The sequence below is a fragment of the Gouania willdenowi genome, chromosome 6 (assembly GCF_900634775.1).
Source record: "Gouania willdenowi chromosome 6, fGouWil2.1, whole genome shotgun sequence".
Taxonomy (NCBI): Eukaryota; Metazoa; Chordata; class Actinopteri; order Blenniiformes; family Gobiesocidae; genus Gouania; species Gouania willdenowi.
Genome location: NC_041049.1, coordinates 63,375,589 through 63,402,907, shown reverse-complemented (window position 1 = coordinate 63,402,907; position 27,319 = coordinate 63,375,589). Strand labels below are relative to the sequence as shown.

Here is a 27,319-nt window from a genome sequence, read left to right as displayed (position 1 = left end):
TTTTTTTTTAAGTTGTATAATGTATACATCTTAAACATAAATCAAGTGCATAATAAATCTTTATTGCATTTCTCACTAGTTTTATTGTCCTTTCTGCTCATTTCTTCTCCTGTGCATTGTCCTTCATCTCCGTCGCCTCAGTTTGTTTTCTACCGTCTTCTCGCTCGCCAGAATCCTCTTTTCTCACATCAGCAACATTTCTCTCACAGCTGGAGGCCCTGGGCTCCTTCATGGACTTGGATTTCCTCTCCCTAGCATTCCAACTTGGTGACTTGTGAGAGGGTAAGTACTGCTCATTGGTTACAGTCAGATAATCTGTGGTATCTGAGAGATTTCTTCTCGCCATTGTCCGTTTTGGATGTGGTTCTGGTTCTGTTGTTTCTAGGGGTTGCTCTTCTTCTGAAGGAACTACCTCAGACTTACTCTGATGTTTAAGCTCTGCAGGTGTGGTGGTCTCTGAAACGGCTTGGTTAAGCGTTCTGACCATTGATACTTTAGGTATGTGACCCAGAGTGCTCTGATACACCTGATATTCTAAATTATCTGGCCACTGATTTGGAGCTTTACTGACCTGCTCCACCAGTGACCTGTAGTCTGCAGTGTGCTGCTCATCATCACTGGAATTAACAGGATTGTAGATAATGCTGCTCATAGCCCTCTTCTTTGTGATTGGAGAAGTTTGGGCTTGGCTTTCTGTTGGGACATATCTCAGAGATTTAGTCCTTTTTGGAAGAGATGAGGTTCCCATTGGCAGTTGGGCTTTCTCTTTAGGACTTGGTACTTCATTTTGATCATCAGGGGGGCTGATGATGATGGTGCTCATGGTTCTCCTCTTGGTCACGGGAGATGTAGGTTGATCCTCAGCTGAATACAGTTTCAAGGATTTAGTCCTTTTTGGAGGGGTTGCAGGCTTTAGTCTGTTTAGGTCCAATATTTTGTCAAGTAGCATTGTGCTACCATGTTTAATGGTGCATATGGTTTCCTGACTTGATCCTGAAGAGGCAGGCTTTTGTTCACATGGAGATATCAGAATGTCCACACATGAGCTGGGTCGCGATTTCTCCAAACTGTCAACATCCAAGGTCTGACCAACGTCCTTGACATTGAGGTTACCAACACTTGATGCTTGCCGCAGACTCCGCTGTCTTTCCAGGTCGCCTTTGACATCCTCTGCATCCTTTTGCTTGGATGAGATCTCCTCCATGTCCATGTGGAATCGGTAAAGACTGTAACCATCTGCACTGTTAATGCTGCCCTGACGCAAGAGCGATGAAGGGTCGCATACGGAAGAATTACGGGAGTAGGTTCGGGTTAACTCTGATTTGTCCAGTCCGGCAAGCTTTTCCAAAGCTGCTGCCATGCGTCCGTGGATTTCCTCTAACTGGGCCAGACGAAGGTCCACTGTCTGCAGAGAGGCTTTCATTGTGTTCTCTCTCTCGTTCACCTCCTCCAGGCGCATTGACATGTTCTCAACTCTGTTTTGAAAACGTAAGAATGTTATACGTTTCTATGTCGGAAGAAATACTTTAAATACTGAATGCACCATGAGCTACTTTACGGTTACTCATTTACCTTTCTGAGGTAACCTTGATGCGTTCGTCGCTGGAGGACTGCTGTTCATCCTCTCTCTCACGGAAATATTCTTCCACACACTGTTCTTCGAACTCATACAGATTTTTCAGCTCTTCTGGATTTAACCTGAGCTCTAAAGAAAAATTACAAAAAGATATCAGGATGTTTTACTAATTCGTGTACCCTTCGTTTTTTGGTTATTTCGTCTTGAAACCAAATCAAAATAACAAATAGTGTGGTTATTTTGTTTTACTGACTTCAAACCAAAATAAAAATACAGAAAAATAAAAAAAAAAACAAACAAGCAGCATTTTTCTGTTTTAAAATTCAGTCTTGTTCTGTTTGTGATAATTGTTTATTCACAGGAAAACTATGGACGAGAGCATGATGTTTTAATCTCACCACACAGAGGGGACTTTTACTCAGCTGCGTTTGATAAAAATGATCTTGTATCATGTTGTCCACCTCACACCGATGGCAAATGCGTAATTTGTGTGTCTATGACGTTTCGTGAAAGAGTTATTGATGCTGGAAGTCCGAATCTATCTGCCAACTTTACCAAACAGTGTTACGGTCCAAATAGTATCCAAATGAACAGGTGACTGACTATCAACTGTGAGGCTGGTTTGAGGAAGAAAAGATGTTAGAACTTCTACCATTTTCACTTTTGCAAAAACAATTACAGCTTTTTTGAGGGCAGTAAGCCTAGCCACTAATGGCAGCCGTCAACACACACAAAAACTGATCACATTCAACGAGGAGCACCAGTAGATTCATTACACCACCTCTGGTTCCTTTAATCACATATATCATGTGTGATTTTTGTAACATCCATTTTTGGTTTGTATTTATTTAAGTATTAATTGCGTTTCTATTCACCAGTTCATCAGTAATGTGACTTATGTGTTGCTCCTTTTTTTTGTCCGGGAATAAAAGTCTGTGGTCCCCCTTTGTGTGGTGAGATCAAAACATGAAGCTCTCAGCCTAATTTCCCCATAAATATCCATCCATCCATCCATCTTCTCCCGCTTAGCCGTTTCCGGGTCGCGGGGGCAGCATCCTCAGTAGGGAGGCCCAGACTTCCCTCTCCCTGGCCACTTCCTCCAGCTCTTCCGGGGGGACCCCGAGACATTCCCAGGCCAGCCGAGAGACATAGTCTCTCCAGCGTGTCCTGGGTCTTCCCCGGAGCCTCCTTCCGGAGGGACGTGCCCTGAACGCCTCACTAGGGAGGCGTTCAGGGGGCATCCTAATTAGGTGCCCGAGCCACCTCATCTGGCTCTTCTCGATGCGGAGGAGCAGCGACTCTACTTTGAGCCCCTCCCGAATGACTGAGGTTCTCACCCTATCTCTAAGGGAGAGCCCAGCCACCCTACGGAGGAAACTCATTTCGGCCGCTTGTACCCGTGATCTTGTTCTTTCGGTCATGACCCAAAGTTCATGACCATAGGTGAGGGTTAAAACGTAGACCGACCTGTAAATCGAGAGCTTTGCTTTTTGGCTCAGCTCCCTTTTTACAATGACGGACTGGTGCAGACTCCGCATCACTGCAGACGCCGCACCAATCCGCCTGTCGATCTCTCGCTCCATCCTTCCCTCACTCGTGAACAAGACCCTGAGGTACTTGAACTCCTCCACCTGGGGCAGAACCTCATCTCCAACCTGGAGAAGGCACTTCACCTTTTTCCGGTCGAGAACCATGGACTCGGATGTTCTCATTCCGGCCGCTTCACACTTGGCTGCGAACCGATCCAGTGAGAGTTGAAGGTCACGGTATGTTGGAGCCAACAGGACCACATCACCTGCAAAAAGCAGTGATGCAATACTGAGGCCCCCGAACCGGACCCCCTCAACGCCCTGACTGCACCTAGAAATTCTGTCCATAAAAGTTATGAACAGAATCGGTGACAAAGGGCAGCCCTGGCGGAGTCCAACCCTCACCGGAAACGATTTCGACTTACTGCCGGCAATGCGGACCAGACTCTGACTCCGGTCATACAGGGAACGAACAGCTCCTATCAGGAGGTTCGATACCCCATACTCCCGGAGGACCCCCCACAGGAATCCCCGAGGGACACGGTCAAATGCCTTTTCCAGGTCCACAAAACATTGGTTGGGCAAATTCCCATGACCCCTCAAGGACCCTGCTGAGGGTGTAGAGCTGGTCCACAATTCCACGGCCAGGACGAAAACCACATTGCTCCTCCTGAATCCGAGGTTCAACTATCCGGCGGACCCTCCTCTCCAGTACCCCTGAATAGACCTTACCCATAAATATTCAAATTTAATTTAATTCTATAACAGAAAACCGTTGCTTGTTTGGTTTTTGATTTTTCTGTATTTCTTTTTTGGTTAGAAGTCAGAAAACAAAATAACCACACCGTTTATTAGTTATTTTGATTTGGTTTTAAAACGGAATAACCAAAGAACAAAGGGTACACGGATTCAGCATGTTTCACTTCCACTCTTATCAGAATCAGAATCATCTCTATTCGCCAAGTGTATGTTGTACATACGAGGAAGGAATTTGACTCGGTTTCGGCTTGTTTATTACAAAGGTACCACAAATGTCATCACCAACTTCACTATTTTATTTGTGGGGATGTTATTCTATGTTTTAGAGCAGTGTAAGAAACTCACTGAGGCCCCGGTCCTTTTCATCCAGCTCTCCTTCCTGCTTCTTCTTGGCACATCTTTTGAACAGTCTGTTGAACAGGATGTAGAGGTGGCTGAAGATGATGAGAGGTGGAGGCAGAAGAGGACGATCATGGAAGGTCATGATCAGCTGATATCGCTGAAACTTCCACACCTGGTTGGAGATGGACTTTACTTCAAAGAAAGTGTTGCTAGGAGAGAAAACGTGAACCGTAACTGTAAAAAGGTGTCTCCACAACGTAATGGGAGCGACAGACTGGAATGTATATTTACTTGAAGACAGCAATGAGCAGGTTAACCAGGAGAATGTTTGCCACGAGAAGGTAACAGGCCATAATAGCAGGGGTAAGCCAGGCCCCAGGGATACAGGGAGGAAGTTTCTTCCCATCTTCATCATATAGGTGTTCACCACATGGAGCTGTGGAGAGAGGAGTGCAATGCAATAGAGCCGAGGACTGAACCTAATAAAGAGATCAACATGTCTTTAATCAAAGGTTACTTACGGTTAATTTCCATTGCATAAACTTTATAAAAACACAGTCAGAGAGAAGCACAGAAAAAGCATTAAAATGGATAAATGCTGAATTTTCACACCTCTGTTTCTGTCAAGATCAAGCTGATGTCAAAGCTTTTTTCAAGTGGCTGATCCAATCCCTAAGTATTCAACTTTGTATCATACTTCATATTTAAAAGACCCTCAATTTAAACCCACATTATTCTGTTTGAAAAACATTGTTGTTAAAGTCCACACATAATAATGAATTTAGCTATAATTTTTTTGCCATATGGTTTAGAATTACCTTCACCCTGACAGAAAAAAAACACAGAGAGAAAAAAAACTTGAAGGCAGATGATCATAATTGGGGAAGTAATGGTGTAAACTTCTTCCTCTGACCTACAAACAAGTTCACTCAAAGTTGTTTTCTTGTTCTTGTTTAAAGCATTTTAAGGTTTTTACACTTGTAAAGTGACCTTGTAGCCCATGACAAGCTACGTAAAGATAAAGTCTATTTGCCTATTGACTGAAAAGACTCACAAACAACCTTTTGAAACAGAACGTGTTTATAAGTAGAGTATTTCCCACATGCTAAGAGTTATCATCCATGTACCACCAGGGGGAGACAAAGTATTAAAGTCAAGTTTATTGATACATCAGAGCACAGAATTTATTGCAGCACTGATCATCTGCCCAAAATCAGGAAACAGAATCTTACTATGAATTCTAGTCTTACGGTCTATCGAGTCTGCAAAAACCTCTCCATAGATCATCCAGTAGGGCATGTAGAAAATGTTCCTGGCGAGCCGCCATGTGGGCTCCTCATCCGGGTGAAGGATGGCTTGACGAGCAACTCCAAAACTCATGAGCACCACCAACATGATTACCACAAAGTACATCATGTCAATCATCTGCAATGAAAGAACCAAGCAGAATTTAGTGTGAAGGTCTCATTTGATCTGTGTGTCATGGTTAGTCATTACCATCTTCCCAATCATCATCACGTAGGGTCCCAGGTATTTGTTGACTCCGAAGATGTCCAAGACACGAATGTACCAGAATATGATGTCGATGCAGTAGATGACTCTGCCATAGCCCATATACGGTTCGTGCTGTAGCCGAAGCATCAGTCCCATGAGGAAGGTGGAAATTGCAACCAGATCAGTGATGTTCCAGTACTCCTCCATCCAAACGCTTATCTTCTGTTTCAGCTTTCCTGGCTCTGACATTAAAATCTGAAGAGCAGCAGTTTTATTAAGTTCTTCACATGCTTTTGTATTTCAAATACGAGTTGAGATTCAGTCATGTTGACTATGGAGGTAGATTTGTGTCTTTATTATTCAATGAACAGAAAAAACTTTTCAATCAAAGAAAAGTGTTAAAATGCAAAAAAAACCCCCCAAAAATTCAGACCCAAATAATTGCATTTGAACACTTTTTTTTCTTTGATTGAAAAGAGTTTTTTTTATCGAAGTTTTCTTTTTGTAATTGAGCCATACAGCTAGTACATTTGTGTCTATTATTCATTTAAAAAAACAAAGTGGTTAGCCGTGTGTAGACGTACGGACAACTCACGGTGCTATTTGTACCTGGCCGATGACCATGTGACCATTCGGTACGGACAAAAAATGGCTGAACAAGCGAAACGCCTACGAATTCACACTGGCAAGAACTTCAAATACACTTCAGAAGGTTATGGTTAGGGTTAGGGTTAGTTAGTCCGTAACGTAGTTTAGGGTTAGGGTTAGTTAGTCCGTAACGTATTTTAGGTTTAGGGTTATTTAGACCGTAACGTAGTTTAGGGTTAGTGTTAGTTAGTCTCTAATGTAATTTAGGGTTAGGGTTAGTTAGTCCCTAACGTAATTTAGGGTTAGGGTTAGTTAGTCCATAACGTAGTTTAGGGTTAGGGTTATTTTGACCGTAACGTAGTTTAGGGTTAGTGTTAGTTAGTCCCTAACGTAATTTAGGGTTAGGGTTAGTTAGTCCCTAACGTAATTTAGGGTTAGGGTTATTTTGACCGTAACGTAGTTTAGGGTTAGTGTTAGTTAGTCCCTAATGTAATTTAGGGTTAGGGTTAGTTAGTCCCTAACGTAATTTAGGGTTAGGGTTATTTAGACCGTAACGTAGTTTAGGGTTAGGGTTAGGGTTAGTTAGTCCCTAACGTAATTTAGGGTTAGGGTTATTTAGACCGTAACGTAGTTTAGGGTTAGGGTTAGTTAGTCCCTAACGTAATTTAGGGTTAGGGTTAGTTAGTCCGTAACGTAATTTAGGGTTAAGGTTATTTAGACCGTAACATAGTTTAGGGTTAGGGTTAGTTAGTCCCTAACGTAATTTTAGGGTTATTTTGACCGTAACGTATTTTAGGGTTAGGGTTAGTTAGTCCGTAACGTAATTTAGGGTTTGGGTTATTTAGACCGTAATGTAGTTTAGGGTTAGGGTTAGTTAGTCCCTAACGTAATTTTAGGGTTAGGGTTATTTAGACCGTAACATAGTTTAGGGTTAGGGTTAGTTAGTCCCTAACGTAATTTTAGGGTTCGGGTTAGTTAGTCCGTAACGTAGTTTAGGGTTAGGGTTAGTTAGTCCGTAACGTAATTTAGGGTTAGGGTTATTTAGACCGTAATGTAGTTTAGGGTTAGGGTTAGGGTTATTTAGACCGTAACGTATTTTAGGGTTAGGGTTAGTTAGTCCGTAACGTAGTTTAGGGTTAGGGTTAGTTAGTCCGTAACGTAATTTAGGGTTAGGGTTATTTAGACCGTAATGTAGTTTAGGGTTAGGGTTAGGGTTAGTTAGTCCGTAACGTAGTTTAGGGTTAGGGTTAGTTAGTCCGTATTGTAGTTTAGGGTTAGGGTTAGTTAGTCCGTAACGTAATTTAGGGTTAGTGTTAGTTAGTCCCTAACGTAATTTAGGGTTAGGGTTATTTAGACCGTAACGTAGTTTAGGGTTAGGGTTAGTTAGTCCGTAACGTAGTTTAGGAATCTATGTATTAATAGCAAACAGAAGTACTGGCCAATGAGGGGAACTACGTATGATTACAACAATTCATAAATACGTAGCATGTCCGTAACATACTTTAAGAATCTACATAGTAATAGCCAACAGAAGTACAAGTACGTAGCGTCTTAGTCACGTGACCTATCACGTTACCTAAACTGGCCAATGAGGGGCGCTACGTACGGGTAGAATGTCGGTATATTGATTCGTCTACGTACGGATAGCCAGTGTCTTAAAAAAGAAAACATTTAGATCAAGTAGAAAACATTAAAATAAAGTAGAAAAAATAAATAAATAAATAAAAAAAATTTCAATCAAAGAAAAAAACTGTTTCAAAGCAAAATAATAATAATACATTTAAAAAAATAATTTTTTTAAATTAAAGTGAAAAAGGTTTTGAAGCTCTTTTTTTTTTTTTTTTATAAAAAAAAAAGTTTTTTGTGGCTCAATTATTTTTTGCTTTCAAACACTTTTCTTTTCGTTTTTTTAAAGAATGAATAATAAAGACAGAAATGTACTACCCATAATATGGCCTAAATATATAAAAAATAATTTCAATTAAAAACAAAACCTTTTCAATTAAAAAAAACCTCTTTTCAAAAGTGTTGAAATGCAATTATTTGGGTCTCAAATATTGTTTTGCATTTGAACACTTTTTTTCTTTGATTAGAAATATTTATTTTTAATTGAAGTAAACTTTTTTTTTTGATTGATAAGTTTTTTTTTGATTGAATAATAAAGATACAAATCTACCGCCATAGCTGACATCATTCGTGCATTTTACCTGTCGGACTTTTTCAGTGCCAAGTGTTAGAATGTACGCTATGACAGTCCACTCCTGTATAGATGGCCATCGCTCCATTTTGACCAGGATAATGTAGTTATACAGCATCAAATATCCAAGATAGGAAATCTGTCCAAAGGCAAAAAATAGAAAGATATAAAAAAGAGAGAAGTATTTCAATAAATTAAATAAGGATTTCTTTGTATTTCATTCAAGAAAGAGACTTACTGTGTTGAACCAGAATTTGGTGAAAGGTGCATCATAGAACTCAAAAAAGCGTTTGCCAATAGGGATTTTATGGACATCAGTGCTACCCTCTTCCTCGTCTCCTTTTCTTGAAACTGCATCATTGGGGTCCTGAAAGTTGCAGCACATAATTTTATATTTTAACAAAAAAATCATCTGACTTGGTCAAAATAAACTTTGACCTTGCTTGACTTGTTGTCATCGTCCTTGTCTTTCCCTTCGTCTTTGCCTCCGGGTGCCTGATAAGAAGCATCGTCCCCAATACGGAAATCCAGCAGAAGAATCAATGGTGGAAAGATGATTCCAAGAATGACCTACAAAACATATTCCAGTGTTTACTTCAGAAAGAAAGAAAATCAGTCAAATCTCTTCACAAGAAAGACAATTTTTGATGGAGGAAATGGATTCAATTAGTTACAGTGACCTGCATTTTTTCCAATCACAATTCAATTACAATTATTTTTTGTCTTCAGAAAGTCAACTACAATTACGTTCTCAATTACTAAAGTTCATTTAAAATTAATCACAATTACTGAATCTGAAATAAATAACCTAATAAAAGTTAACCTTCAACTTCTGTTAGCTTTCTGTTAGCATCTCTTATGATAACGGGTCCTAAATCAGCTGTAAAATACACTAAAAACAAATATCTATCATCTAATTTCTTTCCTATCTATTGATTACCTTGTTACGCTTCGTAATAAATGAAAATATAGGTTTTTTTGTGTCAGTATACCCCTAGATTTCAATTTATTTTAATGGTAAAATGTGAAAAAGCTTGATATGAAACACTTAAATAATTGTTAACTACATATAAAATGTACATAGAACTATAACACGGTTCCCCAGTTTTGAAATATAATTGACATTTTTTATAGAGTGTTCATGGCAATGACAAGTCAAACTGTCTGAACTTAATTACAATTTCATTAGGATTACAACAGCAACAGATTTCTAAAATTACAATTATAATTACACCATAATTGTAATTAATTATCAATTATTTATTGACACAATTATAACTGACCCCAACCCTGGTGTCTACCAATGGAAGGCAATGGTGGAAGTATTGCTTTTGCTAACCTTAAGGCCGGGGTTTTTTCCAATCCTTAGGCATCCCATCCACATGTCCGTGAGCAACATCTGGCTGCAGGTGTGGGCAATGAAGTCTCTCTGTTTGGCGGCTACGGCCAGCTTCAGACAGGTGGAGTTACTCCAGTTGACCAGCTCGTACGTTAAGAGTTTCATAGCCACTTGTTCGTCGTGTTTGTACGACTGGTCCAGTAACTCGTAGGCCAACTGTCCAAATTCTCTGTGAGAGAAACAAAAACTTTAGTTTTGCTTCTCAAAGTCCAAAAGATTTCACCCAAAAGAAACTGTAGCTCATCTGAAAATTAAGTAGCATATACTGTATGTCCGAATGCAGTGGTTCTCAAACTTTTTTGGCTCAAGTACCCCTTTCTCTAACTTTTGAATCCAAGTTCCCCCCTTATGTCCGACTAGAAGATTTTGCTCATAATTCTGCGGAAAAAACAACTATTGAGCATAATGATGGAATAAATGAGTGATAACACACATTTTAAAGACTCACATTTTGTAAATAAGTGAAATGAAACAGTATTTAGTGTTTCCTGAATAGATTTATTTCTTTTTTATCAAGACTGATCCTTGTGTTTTCAGTTCATGACATTTCTGACATCACTTTGTGTGTTTTTGGTGTCATGTTGTGTATGTTGTCTGTTCTTTTTTTTATTCTGTATATTTTTCTCAAATTTTTGTGTTATTGTAGTCGTTTTTTGTGTGTTGTTCCTATCATTTTGATTATTCTATCTCAGTGTGTGTGTTTTTGGTGTCATTTGGTTGTTTCTTATGTCGTTTTGTAAGTTTCTCTGTTATTTTTGCCTATTTTGTAGTGATATTGTGTCTTTTTCTCTCATTTAGTGTTTCTTTGTTATTGTTTTGTGTGTTGCTGGTAATAGTAAAAGTATTTTTCTCTCTTGATGCATGTGTTTTTGGTGTCATTTTGTGTATTTTGTTGTTTGTTATTTTTCCTTTGTTTTGTCTTTTTTTGTTGTTGTTTTGTGAGTTGCTGGTAAAATCTAGTAGATAATCATTTTTAACTGATAATAAACATTGTAAAGCCCCATATTTTAATGCATCCATTTAATTTTCCTCTCTCTCTCTCTCTCAAGTACCCCCTGTAGTGCCATCTCACGTACATGTACCCCCATTTGAGAAACACTGTCCTAATGTAAAGCAATATTATTTGATGTAAATGAGAATAGTTTTAAGTGAGGGTGTTACACGTGTAGCACTGACTTGGAGTTGTTCTCCAGATCTTGGGAGATGTCGTCCACCAGTTCGCTCTCTGAGCACTCATGAGCCATGGCCTTGTAGAGTTTGCACGCAACCAAGGCCTTTGCCATGGCCTCTTCTCCACGCTGCCACAGGAAGAGTGCCATTTTCTGTCTCTTCATCAGCACCCCCCACAGCATCAGCTCATGGAAGGGGAACTTAAATCGACAGACCTCTGGGTCATCTATGTCGATCTCCACCTCCTCCTCTTTCTTCTTTTTATTCTTTTTCTTACCTTTTGTTCTCGGTTCGTCATCCTGAACACAGTCAGGAATGTTAAATGTGTTTAGGGTTTGACGGATTCATCTGACTGAGCATATTTTGTTGCAAAATAAGATGGCCTACCTCCATTCCTAGAAGCTTGAGTGCCTTTGGCTGCATGGAGACAACACATTATAGCAGTTACTGTCACACATTATTAGATAAACTGACCAAGCATTAGTCATTTATTGCTCTCCATCCATGCATACCCTCTTCAGCCCATATAAGTTATTATAGAGGTTACGGAAAGCCTTCCTAGTGTAATTGCTCCTATAAGCTCCGCCCATGAGGTATTCCAGGACTAGGCCAATGTCAATCAAGGTGATTTGATAATCAGGAGGAAGGTTTCCCTGCAAAGAACAACCACCAATATGTATTATAGCAGAATGTGACATGTGTGAATACACAGCTTTGGTGGTGGTAGATGCAGGGTTGGGGTCAATTTGAATCGTAATTGCGTAATTCATAATTAATTACAATTATGGCATAGTTATAGTTGTAATTGTATTTTCAAAAATCTGTCGTAATTGCTGTCGTAATTGTAATTAAATTGTGATTGAGTTTGTAACTGTAATTGCCATGAAAATTCTATGAAAATTGTCAATTATAATTTAACTCTAACCTGGGGAACCATGTTACAGTTCTATCTATGTATAGTTCTACACATACAGTATGTAGTGCATTATTAAAATGTGTTTTATACCAAGTGTTTCCACATTTTACCATTTAAAAAATATATATAAATAGAGGTGTATAGTGACACAAAAAAGGCTCAGATGCCCACACCAAAAATATTCAAATATATTGATTAGGAAGCCTAACAAGGTAAGATAGGAAATAAATGAGATGATTATATTTATTTATATTAATATTTGTTTTTAGTGTATTTTACAGATGATTTAGGACGTGTTATCATAAGACATGCTAACAGAAAGCTAACACAAGAGGAAGGTTAACTTTTAATTATTTATTTCAGGCTCAGTAATTGTGATTAATTGTAATTGAACTTTAGTAATTAAAGAACACAATTATAATTTACTTTATGAGGATAAAAAAATATTCTAATCTAATTATAGTTAGATAATTAGATTAATCGTATTTGAATTGAATTGAAATCGACCCCAACCCTGGGTAGATGTGTTTTATTGCAGAAAAGCACATTTCACCTTTTTGACATCCCTGACCACAGCATGCAGTGTGTTTGCAGGGCCGAGTTTCTGAAACAACAAACAAACAAAAGATTAACCTTGAATACGCTCTCAAGGTGTTATTTCATACAATCAGACCTGCTTTTGTTTTTTATTTCTTGTACCGTGTTATATAACTCTTCCAATCTTGGAATGGTGAGAAAGTGGTGAATATTGACTCCATTCTCAAGGAGTAGTTTGACAAAATCCACTCTGTCCAGTACCAGAGCGTCCATCATGGCCTGCTCCAGAGAGTTCACCTGATTGGTCAAGCATGCAACACAGTGGTTACGTTTCACAATCACGAGGGAAGTTGAAATAAGTCGTTCATACCCAGCGAATTAATTCCAGCTTCCTGGGATCTGTTTCCTCAGGAGGTTCAGGCTTTGCTTTTCCCTTGCCTTTGCCTTTTTTACCCCGTGCTGCAGCTTTGTTACGTGGAGCTCCAGCAGGGCTCTTCTGTCGCTCCGGTTTTGGCGCTGAAGCGGTGGTGGTGTTAGCAATGGCTCCAGCTGGCTGAGGAAACAACAGTCTGTATGTGACTATATTGATTATTAATACATTGTTTTAATCCATTTTGCAAAACAACTCGACCCCACTGAACTCCAGTTTACTCTACTCTACTCTACTCATATCTACTTGTATCTATCTACTCATATCTATACTCATATCTACTCTATTCTACTTGTATGTACTTGTATCTACACGTATCTACTTGTATGTAGTTGTATCTACTCTACTCTACTCTACTCTCCTCATATCTACTTGTATCGATCTACTCATATCTATACTCATATCTACTCTATTCTACTTGTATGTACTTGTATCTACTCTTCACGTATCTACTTGTATGTAGTTGTATCTACTCATATACACTCTACTCTACTCTACTCTACTCTACTCTACTCTACTCTACTCTACTCTACTCTACTCTACTCTTATGTAGTTGTATCTACTCATATCTACTTGTATCTACTCCACTTATATCTACTCTACTCTTATCTATACTCTACTCCACTCTACTCATATCTCCTCTACTCGTATCTCCTCTACGTGTATCTCCTCTACTCGTATCTCCTCTACTTGTATCTACTCCACTCCACTCCACTCTACTCTACTCTACTCTACTCTACTCTATATCTACTCTACGTGTATCTATGCTTGTATCTACCCTACTCTACTCCACTCAACTTGTATCTACTAATATCTACTCTACTCATATCCACTTGTATCTACTCATATTCACTTGTATCTACTCAGATCTATACTCATATCTACTCTACTCTATTTGCATGTACTTTTATCTACTCTACTCATATCTACTTGTATGTACTTGTATCTACTCTACTCTTATCTACACTCATATTTACTCTACAGTTATCTATACTTGTATCTACTCTACTGTTATCTATACTCGTATCTACTCTACCCTACTCCACTCCATATCTACTCTACTCTATATCTACTCGTATCTATACTCGTATTTACTCTACTCGTATCTACTGTACTCTGTATCTACTCTACTCTACTCTACAAATACTCATATCTACACTCGTATTCACTCTACTTGTATCTACTCTACTTGTATCTACTCTACTCTTATCTACACTCATATTTACTCTACTCGTATCTACTCTACTCTTATCTCTACTTGTATCTACTCTAATCTATATTCGTATCTACTCTAATCTATATTCGTATCTACTCTACTCTTATCTATACTCGTATCTACTCTACTCTTATCTATACTCGTATCTACTCTACTCTTATCTATATTCGTATCTACTCTACTCTACTCTACCCTACTCCACTCTACTCGTATCTACTCTACTGGTATCTATACCTGTATCTACTCATATCTATTCTAATCTACTCGTATATACTCTACTCTATATCTACTCTACTCGTATCTATACTCGTATTTACTTTACTCGTATGTACTTGTATCTACTCTACTCTACCTTTGGGTTGTTCTGATAGTTGTTTTTCAGTCTTCGTTATTTGGCTGTCATGAGCTCTACAATGCTGTGTATAGTTGTGGTGATATTCTAAGTTTGAAGCAGGGGTAGACTGGCCATCTGGAATGCCTGGCATTATCCCGGTGGGCCGTCACCCAAAGTGGGCCGGCCTGGTCCACTACGTTTTTTTTTTGGAGGCAGACCTGGCAACAGTGACCAAAAATGGTCTAAAAGTGGCAAAAATGTGGCAAGAAAAGAGTTTTAAGTGACTAAAATGGGGCCAACAGCAGTCAAGAGTGGCCAAAAAATGGTCAAATAAAGAGGACCAGGTTGGTTTGTAATGGCCAAGGAAAGTTTAAATAGGCAAAATGTGTTTAACAATAGTAAAAAAGGAAACAAGTGGTATTTACTGGGGAAAACGTAGCTAAATAGGATGAAAAGTGTCAAAAAAAAAATATTAAAGAAAGAACAAAAATTGGACAAAGTGTCAAAAAGAACTTGCAAAAACGAACAATAAATAGGGTGAAAAAAGGATATTTTATTGACAAACGGTAGCTAGAGTCGGAAAAAGATTTTGAAAAGGGGCTGAAAAATGGGACTAAGGAAGTTGTCAATTGGCCAAGAGTAAAAGGTAAAAAGGGGTCAAAGTTCCGTCCTTTTAAGTTTTCTGGGGAAATAATAATTAAAATGAACACATAACAGGAAATGTTGAGCATCACTGACTTAATAACGGCTACTGATGTCTGATAATGTAATGGGCTGGTCTGGACACAAAATGCCAGGGCTGTATTCCTTAGACCAAAATGGAAGGGTAGAGCTTTATCATCATATGATTGGTCCTCAAAATACATTCCATTGTGACAAATGTCATGCCAGGCTCACACATTCCTGCACACATTCAGGGTCTATTTAGGAGGAGAGCAGGTAGGCTGCTACAAAAGGTTCTGCAAGGTCTCGTCAAATCCAATTAAAGTGTGTCATTTGATCAGTAGTGAATGTGTCAGCCTCGGATTGTCTGCCGTGTTTGCACTTTTTGTATCATGGTTCTGAAATTAATCACTAATATAGCTACATTTAATAATAAATCAATAACACTCACTGGTAAATTGTGTCCGTAAACAAAGATGTGATTACGAGCAATATCCACCCTGTTCCAAGCCAGAGCCAAACTAAGCTGGTCTGGTGCTGAAGCGTTGGTGCCTGAAACAGAGGAAAATAGGTAGAAGTAAAAGATGAAGAAAGTGAGGAAATTACGAAGAAGTTTGATGAAATGTTTGGTGATACCTTTTAAAAGGGCTGTAAGAATCGCCATTTCAATATCTTGCTGTCCTTCTGAGCCCATTCTGAAAACTGTGATCTACATGTAAACAAACAACTGCAGGTTGGTCTTTGGTAATGGATGAAGTTACTGATTAAAGAATAACTAAACCCCAAAACCAACAAATGTATTTGGATTTAAAAGTAGTGCTGTTGATTGATCCTGGTCCAATTTGTCTTATTTAGTTATAAAATGTCAGAGTGACTGCCCTCTATGGGTTGAAACCAGGCTATTACAATTGATTTTTTCTATTGGCTGAGAACAAGATCATGTGATGTTTAGGTACTATCTTGCCAGAGCTGTTTAGAGAGAGAATTGTAACAACACCATTCACGACCGTTTTTTTTTCTGTTTTTTTTTTACATCAATGGCGGTTCAGTGAGCAGTTGGCTATTGCAGCGCAATAGAGCTAGAGCGGAGTAGACAGTTAGTGATACACTTTTGAACGGTAACACGTTTAAATAATCATATAGGATATTATTATTATTATCATCAGAGTATCTAACGGTGCGTTATTAACTCATTATTGACGACAAATTACCAAAAATCCCAGTTATGTCGCTCGGAATCAATGGATTCGAATTGCCCGCCAATAACTTCCGGTAACTATTTCAGTCAACAGGAATCACGTGACAGTCAAGCACTTCAAACTTCCGTTGTCGCAACTCTCTCTCTAAACGGCTCTGCATTTTTCATTAAAAACAAGCACTGTTAGCCCCGCCCCTTTTATAAAAACTAGCACCTGTGTGCTCTACAATCTATGGTGAGTAGGTTGGGTTGAGAGAATAGTCAATAGAGATGTATATTGAGTATTGAGTAGCTAGTTAGCATATAGTATAGACTGGGTGTGTCTTACCTGCTCCAGGAGCCCCGCCCATAATCAAGGCATTTTAGTTATGCTTTAAGCATAAAATTATCTTGATACATTTTTTTAATGTTCTGAACACATATTGGTGTTCCTCTGAAGTCAACTGTTTTAGCTGTTTAGCCGCTAGCTAGCAGCTAACTGCTCCCAGAGCTGTAGATAGAGAGAGTTGCGACAACTTCGTTCATTCCAATGGTTTTTTTTTTTTTTTTTTTTTACAGCAATGGCGGCTCATGGAGCCTCACATTTTGTCCTGGAAGCGATCATTTTACTATTGTAGCCAATGGAGCTCGAGCGGATAAGATGTTTTTATTATTATTATCAACATATCTAAATCCATTAACATGTGTATTAAAGCATGTTAGTGGATTATCCCCTCAAAACCAGTACATTTTTATTTAAATGTTTTGTATTTAAATTTTTATTACTATTATCATTTTTTTTCATTGTGAGATACACTGCTGTTGTGTTCATGTTCAAAAGAAAAGGAAAAAAAAATCTAAATTCTTCTATTAGCAGATACACAGCGTTTACTTCACAGTTTTATCTACCCACATAGGCTACATATCTTCTTTCTTTCTTTTTTTTAAATCAGATTTTCATTTGTGTTAATTGTGGAAAAAGTGCAAATGAAGTCTTTGATCATCACAGATGTTTTTATTGTTATATTCCTGATTTTTCTTTTTTTAGATCGCTCCTGCTGACTTTGGCTAACCATTTCTTTCTCCTCTCTGGTTCGGTTGGGAAGCCGCACATTTTCACCCCCGAGTGGAGCATCCCCATACAGCACCGCAAACTGCATGACAAGTTATTAATGTTTCTGACTTTGTTAGACATTTATTTAATGAATTTATCTTGGTACATATGTGCATAGTAAAAAATCTAATGTCTATTTTTATATATGTATGAACATAATAAATGTGTTTTCAATGTGTCCTGTCTGGATGTGGTGTGTTTTAATGACCGATTTTTTTTAATTCTTGAAAATTCAAAACATTACATCCTGTATACAATACATATTAACACATTTTTTAACCAAATTAATGTTGGCCTTAACTATGTCAAAAAAGCAGGTAAGCCGTTTACACTAATTATTAATACGAACTTACGTTAGGACATTTTTTTTTAATGGAACTACATAAACATATATTGTATATACACATACATATGATGGTGTACTGTATACATATTGTAAATCAATGCAGTTATTGATGACAAAGTACCAAAAATCCCAGTTAGGAGTCAATGGATTCGAAAGGCCCGCCACTAACTCGCCAAAATTCAGTCTTACACGAATCATGCATTTTGGACGTCTGTTGACGCTACTCTCTCTCTCTATACGGCTCTGACTGCTGCTAGTTTACTCATAATTTGCTGATGTTTTGTCAAGATAAGTGTTTTGTGTGGTTTGTGTCTGCAGTGGACAGTTTGCAATAGTCAAACGGTGCACAAAGAAGAGCGTTAGGTCAGGAGAAAGCAGGGGTTTAGTTACTCTTTGACTACATGAATGAATGAATGAATGAATGAATGAATGAATGCCTGATGGAATGAATGAATGAATGAATGAATGAATGAATGAATGCCACTGTAACCACGTGCTATGAAGTGTTTTTTTCTTGTTGCATGCGGCTGAGCTTTTAAACACAAACAGCTGATTCACTCTTCAGGGTGATAATAACACTCCCTTTGTGACAGGCTCAAGGATATCGAATAAAATTACACTGATGGCTCGGTCACATGCAAAGCAGTAAATGTGATTAGATTTGGTGCGAGGCCTTGGTTGAACCCTGGGATGCGTTAATAATGTGCAGTGAAGAATATTTCATTGTCCTTTAGTCTTTTGGACAGTTGTTTGCTTTATAAGCCAGTCAAATAATTGTAATAAGGGTTTACAGCTCTCTTGTTAGTGTTTTTATTCATCTGTCACAGACACATATAGGATGAACAGTGTAACTGTTTCACATATTCATACATTAAAATACTCACTAAAAGACGGATATGACTGAGAGTTAGCGACGAATAAATCGGATGTAAAAAGATCAGCAATGCTAAGATCTTTGAGGAAATGAAACAGTGTCAGTTGCTTATCCATTGGTGTTGGACCATTAGGTGCAGAGTGTAATGCGTTCCAGATAGAGTGTGCAATGAGAGCTGTATGTAGACTGACAGCTGAGTGGAACCTGGTTGAGGATTAGCGGGATGGAGCCTGTTCTCCATCTGTGTGCTGCTGCATGCTTACTCTGAATAGATGCAGTAAGTGCTGATCTTTCCCCCCACAAATGTATGGAGTACTCAGATTATGTGCATGGAGTATTAGAAAAACTACTTAGCACTCATTACCATGGAAATCTGCCAGAAATGTGCAAATGCGTCTGCAATTTATGAACCAAAGTCTCGAGCAAACGCTAAAGAAACTGTGAGATATTTGGGATTAATCTGTTATCTGAGAGATCTCTGTCTGAGTGTGTTATTGAAACTAGATCAGGGCTCTAAAGTCTTTTCCTAACCTTAAACAGGGTCACTGTGAATATATTTATTTTATATGGAAAAGAAAATGAATGATGATGGAGACTAGATGCATCACAACTCACAAATGTTTATTAAACACATTTATTCCAAACACACATAACACAAATACGAGGATGAGGACGATGAAGTGGACATTAGGTTCACTCACCAGCTCCCTTTTCTTCATACACTCCATTACCATTAGAAGGATCTGCTGTGATTGGCTTTTGCTATAGTTAAATGTCTTCTGGATTGTTACCATAAGTTGGTCTCTGACGTCATCATTTACCAGGCTGGAGGAGGGGATTGACATTTCAGTACTTGGATAAGGAACCGTGGTGGAACACTGCTAACACCTCACCCTCCATCTTCAGAGAACTTGTGAGCGAAGGAAATGATGTCAGATGCACGACCGCTGCCATCACACACTACCACTGGGACGGGGGGCTCGTCTCTGAGACTCTCCAAGGCGATGGATATGACGTTTGGGCCTCCTTCTACGATCAGGCACACCAGCGGTACGCCCTGACCCAAACCTGGGGCGCACAGAAACCAACAGTCACTCATCTTGAGTTTTATTCATGTAGAAAAGTGGTTCCCAAACTGATCACACTACTATACCCAGGGGCGTCGGACTGGGGGTGGGTAAAGTACCCTCAGAAGTCTGTTTTATATATATGTACGAAAACGCATTTTAAAGATGTTTAGGTTATTTATAATGGAATGAAAAGGGCCCCGTGTGAAGAAAATATATATTAGTTATACCCCCGCCCCCCCCAAAAAAATAAAAGTAAAAAAAAAAACAGCTGCCCTAAAAATGGAGTATGTCATAAACACAATATTCAATAAACCACTCAAATATAGTAGAGCACATTTATAAAATACAAACAATGGATATGAAGTCATTAGGTTCTTGCAGTTTTTTTCAACCTTGGGGTCAGGACCCCATGTGGGGTCGCCTAGAATTAAAATGGGGTCGCCTAAAATGTCTAGTAATTGGTAAGGTGAAAAAAATAATAAAAAAATCGAAAGAAAATGTAGGTAAAAACGGATTAAAATTCTATTTTTTTTTTTAAATATCTTTTTAATTATTATTTTTCAAACACACATCACACATTAGCTGTAATGTGTGTGTATCTGATCTCTATTTTTAACAGCCTTTTACTTAATTATACACATATTTACCATTTATTCTTTCTTTTGTCTTTGCTAAACGTTTTATTCTTTTATTTGTGATTTTTTTTTCTGTGGCTGTAACAAAAGCAATTTCCCCCTGGAATTATTAAAGGAATTCTGATTCTGATTCTGATTATTCAGAATTATTGCTTCATTTAATTAATTAGCGTACTGGCATTTTCAGAGAGAAACAATCTCGTTTATTTTGGAAAAATAAAATCTATCAAACATTTGTTGAATGAACATATTCCAGTAATGCAACACAATCATCACTTCAATATAGCTGACGTCAGATTTGTGTGGAGACTCTTTGTCGAGCTGTTTTTATTTATTTATTTTTTATTCACGTACCCCATATGACAATTGGCGTACCCCACTTTGGGAACTTATAGGATGGAGAGGGAATCCAGAGGAAGGAGGGGGTGAGGACAGAGGTGACGGCTGAGCATCCCTTTGCTGTCCCTGCCTTATCTGAGCTCCAGGCATAGGATGACAAAGGGAAGCCCACAGGTCACAGAGGTACCTTCATCTTCTGATTCAACACACACGCACGCACACACACACACACGCACACACAGGCACACACACGCACACATTCATTGATAATTCATTACCATTATGGTGCTGGCGCAATTATTTGTTGCTTTCATAATCGTAATTATTAAAATGTAATTGAGTTCAGATAATTGACTTTGCAATTGTAATTGCCATGAAAATTCTATAAAAATTGTCAATGATACATGTTACAGTTCTATATGTACAGATCTACACATATGTAGTTAACAATTATTAAAATATGTTTCATATCAAGCTTTCCCACATTTTACCATTTAAAAAAAAAAATAGAAATCTAAGCGTATAATGACACAAAAAAGGCTCAGACGCCCTCACCACAAATATTAAAACCTATATTTTCATTGATTAAGAATCCTAACAAAGTAATCAATAGATAGGAAATAAATTAGATGATAGTTGTTGTTTTTAGTGTATTTTACAGCTGATTTAGGACATGTTATCATAAGAGATGCTAACATAAAGCTAACACAAGAGCAAGATTAACTTTTATTAGGTTATTTATTTCAAGCTCTGTAATTGTAATTGAACTTTAGTCATTGAGAACATAATTGTTGTGAGGATAAAAAAAAATTGTAATTTAATTGTAATTGAAAAACTTACTGGTTTCTCTAATCGTAATTGAGTTGTAATTGAACATGGATAATTGAAAACATAATTTTAACTGAAAAATGTAATTGACCCCAACTCTGACACTCACACACAACATGGAGGATTTCAAACGTCAACTAACTGACTCACGCGTGTTGATCTTCTGCAAAGAAATGTGTTTTTCAAGCAGCCGACGCAGTTTCACTTCTGAGCCGTATTTTCCACTCGTCCCGTTGTCGGTGAGGATGAAGTGGGAGTGGCTACTGTTGAGCACTGCCAGTTTGCTCAGTGGGTTCGCCATCGTCTGATAGGGTCTTGTTACCTGTGAAGAAATGAATTAGTTGCACAAAAAAACACGTAAGTATGAACACTTTGTTGCAGTGAGACGAAGGATTCTTACGTCTTTTCCAATAAGGTCCTCTTTGTTTTCCAATATTCCCCACGGTGCAATTCCTATTGCACACACTTTTCCTCGTGACTTGGATGAATGATCCTTCAATGCATCTCCGACATGGCGGATCACCCCTTTCATTGTAATGAGCAAAACAGAGAGATTTAGACAAATCAGTCAAAAACCTAATGAGTTTTTGAATATGGGACGGATTCCAGTAATTTGGTAAGAATTAAGCTTAAACCCGTAACAATGGACCTGTCAAATCTCTTCCAGGAATTTTCAGAATGAGGTGTTACGAAATGACAATTCTCAGCAAAGGGAATCACCTAATGTGTTACTAGCGCAGTGAACCCTGAAAGCTTTATCCCACCTGTGTTCACTCCGCCTGTGAAGATCCAAGCTCCAGTGGTGACAGCCGCTTTGATCAGACCTTTGCCAAACACTTGCTTGAGTTTGGGCTGGAGGTCAAAGTTCTGGAGACCTCCGTGCACAGAGATGAGCAGGGTGGGGAGCTCCAGCTGCCAGTCCTTCACCATCAGATGCAGGAGATTGTCTGGTTTGGTGTCGTAGGAAACTCGGATATACTGAAGGAAGTCAAACATGACAAAACATTTGGAGAGGTCCTTTCCTGAGACCAGGGTTGGGGTCAATTACATTTACATACTTTTCAATTACCCATGTTCAATTAGGAATAGGGCGACCAGCAATTTTTCCAATTCAATTCTTCTTTTATCTTTAGAAAGTCAATTACATTTAGGTTCTCAATGACTTAAAGGCAGGGTAGGTAATTTTCAAAAGTTGGCATGATTGTGATTGTAGCATCCTCCCAACCCCCTCTCACCTCTGTGCTCCCTCTAAAGCCACGCCCCTCACTCACATGCACGAGCACCAGTGCTCCAATAGCAGACCAAAGCTCATCGTTTGTATTGTGTAGAAACTATGTTGTCTCATGTCTCATTCAGCGGTAAATAAACACTAAACTTTATCATTATCTACGTTAAAAAACGTGGCCAGAAACTCAGTTTTAACTCTGTCATCGGTGACACACTTTGAGTGAGGGCTTGTGCACGCGAGGTGTTGAGAACGAGCAGGGAGACGTGATTGGTTAAAAAAAAAACCCGAACCGTCTTTTTTGATTGGTCAAAGTTTTTACAGGTTTACAGCTGCTACAGATGACAGATTTTCTTCATTCCTTTTTCAGAGCACATAAGATCTCAATTTCTGTCAGGATATGAAGACAATTTCAACCAAAAAGTGAAAAAGTGCATCTGGAGAAAATTACCTACCCTACCTTTAAGTTCAATTACAATCAATCACAATTACTGAGCCTGAAATAAATAACCTAATAAAAGTTAACCTTCCTCTTGTGTTAGCTTTCTGTTAGCATCTGTTATGATAACAGGTCCTAAATCAGCTGTAAAATACACTAAAAACCAAAAACCTAATTTATTTCCTATCTATTGTTTACCTTGTTAAGCTTCCTAATCAATGAAAATATAGGTTTTAATATTTTTGTGTCAGTATACCCCTCGAGTTATTTTAATAATTGTTAATTACATATGTGTAAGCCATAGAATTGTAACATGGTTTCCCAGTTTTGCGTTTAATTACATTGTAATTCACAGTTTTTATAAAATGTTCATGCCAATTACACTTACAAAGTCAATTATCTGAGCTCAATTACATTCATTCATTTACGATTACAACAGCAACATATTTTTGAATTGCAATTACAAATGAAACCCTGGTTTTAACTTTTTTGTGTCTGTATACCCTTAGATTTAATTTTTTTTTTTTAAATGGTAAAATGTGGGAAAACTTGATATTAACCATATTTTAATAATTATCAACTACATATGTGTAGAACTGTACATATAGAACTGTAACATGGTTCCCCAATTTTGTGTTAAATTAGAATTGACAATTTTTGCAGAATTTTCATGACAATTATAATTACAAAGTCAATTATCTAAACAACTCAATTACAATTTAATTACAATTATGACAGCAAACCTAAGTGTAATTAACTATCAATTAAGGCGATTACAATTATAAATGACCCCACCCCTGCCTGAGACTCACCATGGCTTTGTTGACAAACCCCCCACCCTGGAACTCGATGGTGCCGTAGGAGTCGGTCGGGTACGTCCTGGTGTATTTAATCACCGACCATTTATCCTTGGGGGCATCAATCTGCACCAGCTGGTGGGCTTCCTCTACTGAGTTGGCACCAGGCGGGATGGCCACGTGCTGCGTGGTCAGCTGACCACAGGCACATCTGCACACATCACAGATAACTCAGCTGGGACTTAAAGCGATTCATCCAAAATAATTGTGTTGCATCTACACACGTTTACATCACAGTAAAAAGGCTTTTTTTAAGTGTAAAACATGCGCCTAAAATGAGCAAAAACCTTCCCGTGCTCTTACTTTTCTGTCACACCGAAGTGTCTCGTTAGTAACGACGCATTAGGAGGCTTTAAAAAAAAATCTTCTTTAATCCTGAATATCATCTGATGACTGCTTTTCATTTGCTGTTATGCAGCAGTAAAAGGCAAGAATAAAGTAGAAGAAGGAGCGTGAAAGTGAGTATTAACATGCAATTTAAAGATTATCTCCATTTATCGCCACGTTGCATCGTAGCCTCATTAACAGAAAATCTATCCAAAGTGATCTAAAGATATTTCTCTTAGAAAACCTGTTCCATTACATGAGATTTACACTGTTTCTGATTATGTACTTTTTTTTTAACATGCTTTTAGTGATTGGTAGTTGATGTAAATTAAATACAGGCGTGTTTGATAAACATTCATATTCAGACTAAAACCCATCTACTCCGAGTTGCACGCTCTCTGTAACTTCTGATTTATTTGTATTTTGTGCAACTTTAGTTTTAGTTTTTACTTACTTTATTGTGCTTTTAATCACTGTATACTGTTTAGCTTTAATATAAAATGTATTATTAAACCCGAACATTCAAAGTAATTAAGTAAAAAGCTCTATTAACTTAATTATGTCAGGTTGGTGTAATATTTTCTTCCTTTTTGAGAAACATTAACTAATATTTTTCAAGCAAATGGAACAATATTTGTTAATAAGTAAGCATAACTTAAAAACACAACTTAAGTACAACTTAATATAATTAAGTAATTACATGATAAGAATGATAAGAGTCCTGCTATTTCTGTTATTTCAAATTAAAAATTAAAATTAATTCATATAGCACTTAAATTTAACTGTTATCAAAAAGTACAAGAACCCAGTCATCAACCTTTTAAGTTCTGGAAAATTTAGATTTTTAAATTAATCAACTTTTAAAAAATTGCCTCAATTCTGTTAACTTATTCAGGTTTACAGTGTGGGGTTGTAAAAATTACAATTCAATGGTCAAAAATAAATTCCAGGAAAAAGCGTTTTAATTAAAAAAAACAAAAAACCAAAAACATTTACTTCATTGAATGAAAGCGGAATTTTATTATATATACTAAAAATGTTCTGAAAAACTTTTACATTTGATTTAGCACATAAGCTAATGCCATTTTTATGAGTTAAGTCAAAATTTGAAATATTTGTGCAATTACATAAATATAGTTCAAATTAAAAGTTTAATGAATATAGATGATTTGATTTACCGTGTTGGGTCTTTGCTGGGAAATATGTGAACACATTCTCTCTTTACAAAGGTCCGTTCGATCCAGGCTCTCTGCGCCTGCAGGGGCACAAAACAAAGACAATGTTTGGCTCAAATGAAACTCTGTCACACCACAGTCACAAGGCAGTCATGCCCGTACGATTAGAAATCCCCGTGAAAGAAATTAGGTAAGAAAGAAAAGAGGAAAAACACAAACACACACACATTCTCTGAGAATCCTTATTTTAGTTCCTTAAGTCTAACTAACTTCAACTATCTAAATGAGAAAAGCATCAAACAGGCGCTCTACGGCCAATGCAGTTGTTTTTCTTATTTTTATTGTTATTGTGAGATTTTTTCTGACAATAAGGCGACATCCAGGAATAAACCTCCAATTAAAGCAAAGATTACAAGGAAAACACAGAAAGGACAACTGCAACAAGTTCTACGCTCATCAAGTTAGTTTATACTTTACTCATGATCACCACCTCAGGATTTCAGATAAAACTCACAGAATAGTTCATGAAGCTGTTTGCAGCGCTTTGCTTCACGACTAAAAACATACATAGAAATGCTTCACCTAGTGTTGTGCTCAAGACCACATTATCCAAGACCAAGTCTTGCCCGAGACCAGAACGCACCGAGACCAAGACAAGACCAAGACTTTTGGGAGTTGAGGCCAAGTCAACACCAAGACCAATGAGACAAGCCAAGACCGTGACAAAACCAAGGCCATTAAATCCATTTAAAAAACCATGACAAGGTTAAACAGTTAAAAAATATTCTCTAAAGTTTCTTTAAAACATATTTGACAGACAAAAAAAAGTTACTGCATGAATTGAAGATATTTATCATTTTTCCAAGTTGTTCGCCTCATTATCACATTAGTAAAGTTGGAGAATTGCAGAAATCTTTGTTGGTCTTGAGTTCGGGCACTCCGAGACCGAGTAAAGATGCACTTACAACCAAGACAAGACCAAGACATTTCAAATCTGGTCTTGAGACCGGTCTCAAAACCAAGAGCTACTCGAGTACTACAACACTAGCTTCACAGGGTCGAGTTTGCCTGTTTAACCATCAACAACGCTGAAAACTGCCCTACATTTTAACCATACCAAAAACAAAAAAAAGACATTAGTAAAGCATGTATATCAGATATATTTCAAGTTATCAACTTTTGTCTTATAAAATAAAAGATAAATTGGTAAATAAATGGTTTGGAAGGACTTGTCTCCGTTAAGCTGCTGTATTAATCAATAACACTGGAAATAAAAGTTGGCTGAATTAATGATTTAACAAAGTAGTTCTTCATTGGGTTTGGTCTCAGTGTTACTCATCTGTAGCTTGAGTTTAGCTGCTGATTTTCATTTTTCACATCCTGACTCACTCTTAAGTGTTGAAATGTATTGCCACAAACAACAAACAAGGATCCAATCCATGATTTCCTGCCAAAATTATGAGAAGAAGAAGAAGAGGAAGAAGAAGGAGAAGAAGCGGGTTTGTGGATAGAACACACTTACACACGGTGTAGCAGAGAGTGGTGTCAGTGGGCTGAAGTGTTCAGTGTCCCAGCAGAGCTCTCCTCCAGCCACTGGTCCCACTGAATCTCACAGGACATGAAACTTCTGCACTTTATGAGGGCTGGTTAATATGATGAGCATGTGAGCAGGCTCTTTGTTCACCCAGGTCCCATGACTCCAGTTCAAGGTAATCCTTTAGGGAGTCCCATGACCCTTCTCCATGCCCACAGGGTATTTTCAT

The 27,319-nt window shown here is 37.9% G+C and overlaps 1 protein-coding gene across 1 annotated transcript; it reads right to left on the bottom strand.

Annotated features, from left to right (window-relative positions):
- Positions 1-97: 97 nt before the first annotated feature.
- Positions 98-27,319, bottom strand: trpm1b (transient receptor potential cation channel, subfamily M, member 1b). Its single transcript, XM_028448324.1, has 28 exons — positions 27,241-27,319; positions 27,079-27,164; positions 25,560-25,636; positions 24,010-24,205; positions 22,298-22,511; positions 21,934-22,058; positions 21,684-21,855; positions 19,555-19,729; positions 19,363-19,486; positions 15,787-15,859; positions 15,602-15,702; positions 12,878-13,060; positions 12,670-12,804; positions 12,524-12,574; positions 11,567-11,707; positions 11,442-11,471; positions 11,061-11,353; positions 9,825-10,053; positions 8,924-9,055; positions 8,724-8,852; positions 8,496-8,624; positions 5,704-5,955; positions 5,457-5,631; positions 4,728-4,748; positions 4,498-4,642; positions 4,210-4,415; positions 1,573-1,705; positions 98-1,475 (listed from the first exon to the last, which is right to left on the bottom strand). Exons 1-28 carry the CDS (start codon positions 27,317-27,319, stop codon positions 98-100), a joined length of 5,184 nt encoding a protein of 1,727 aa, XP_028304125.1.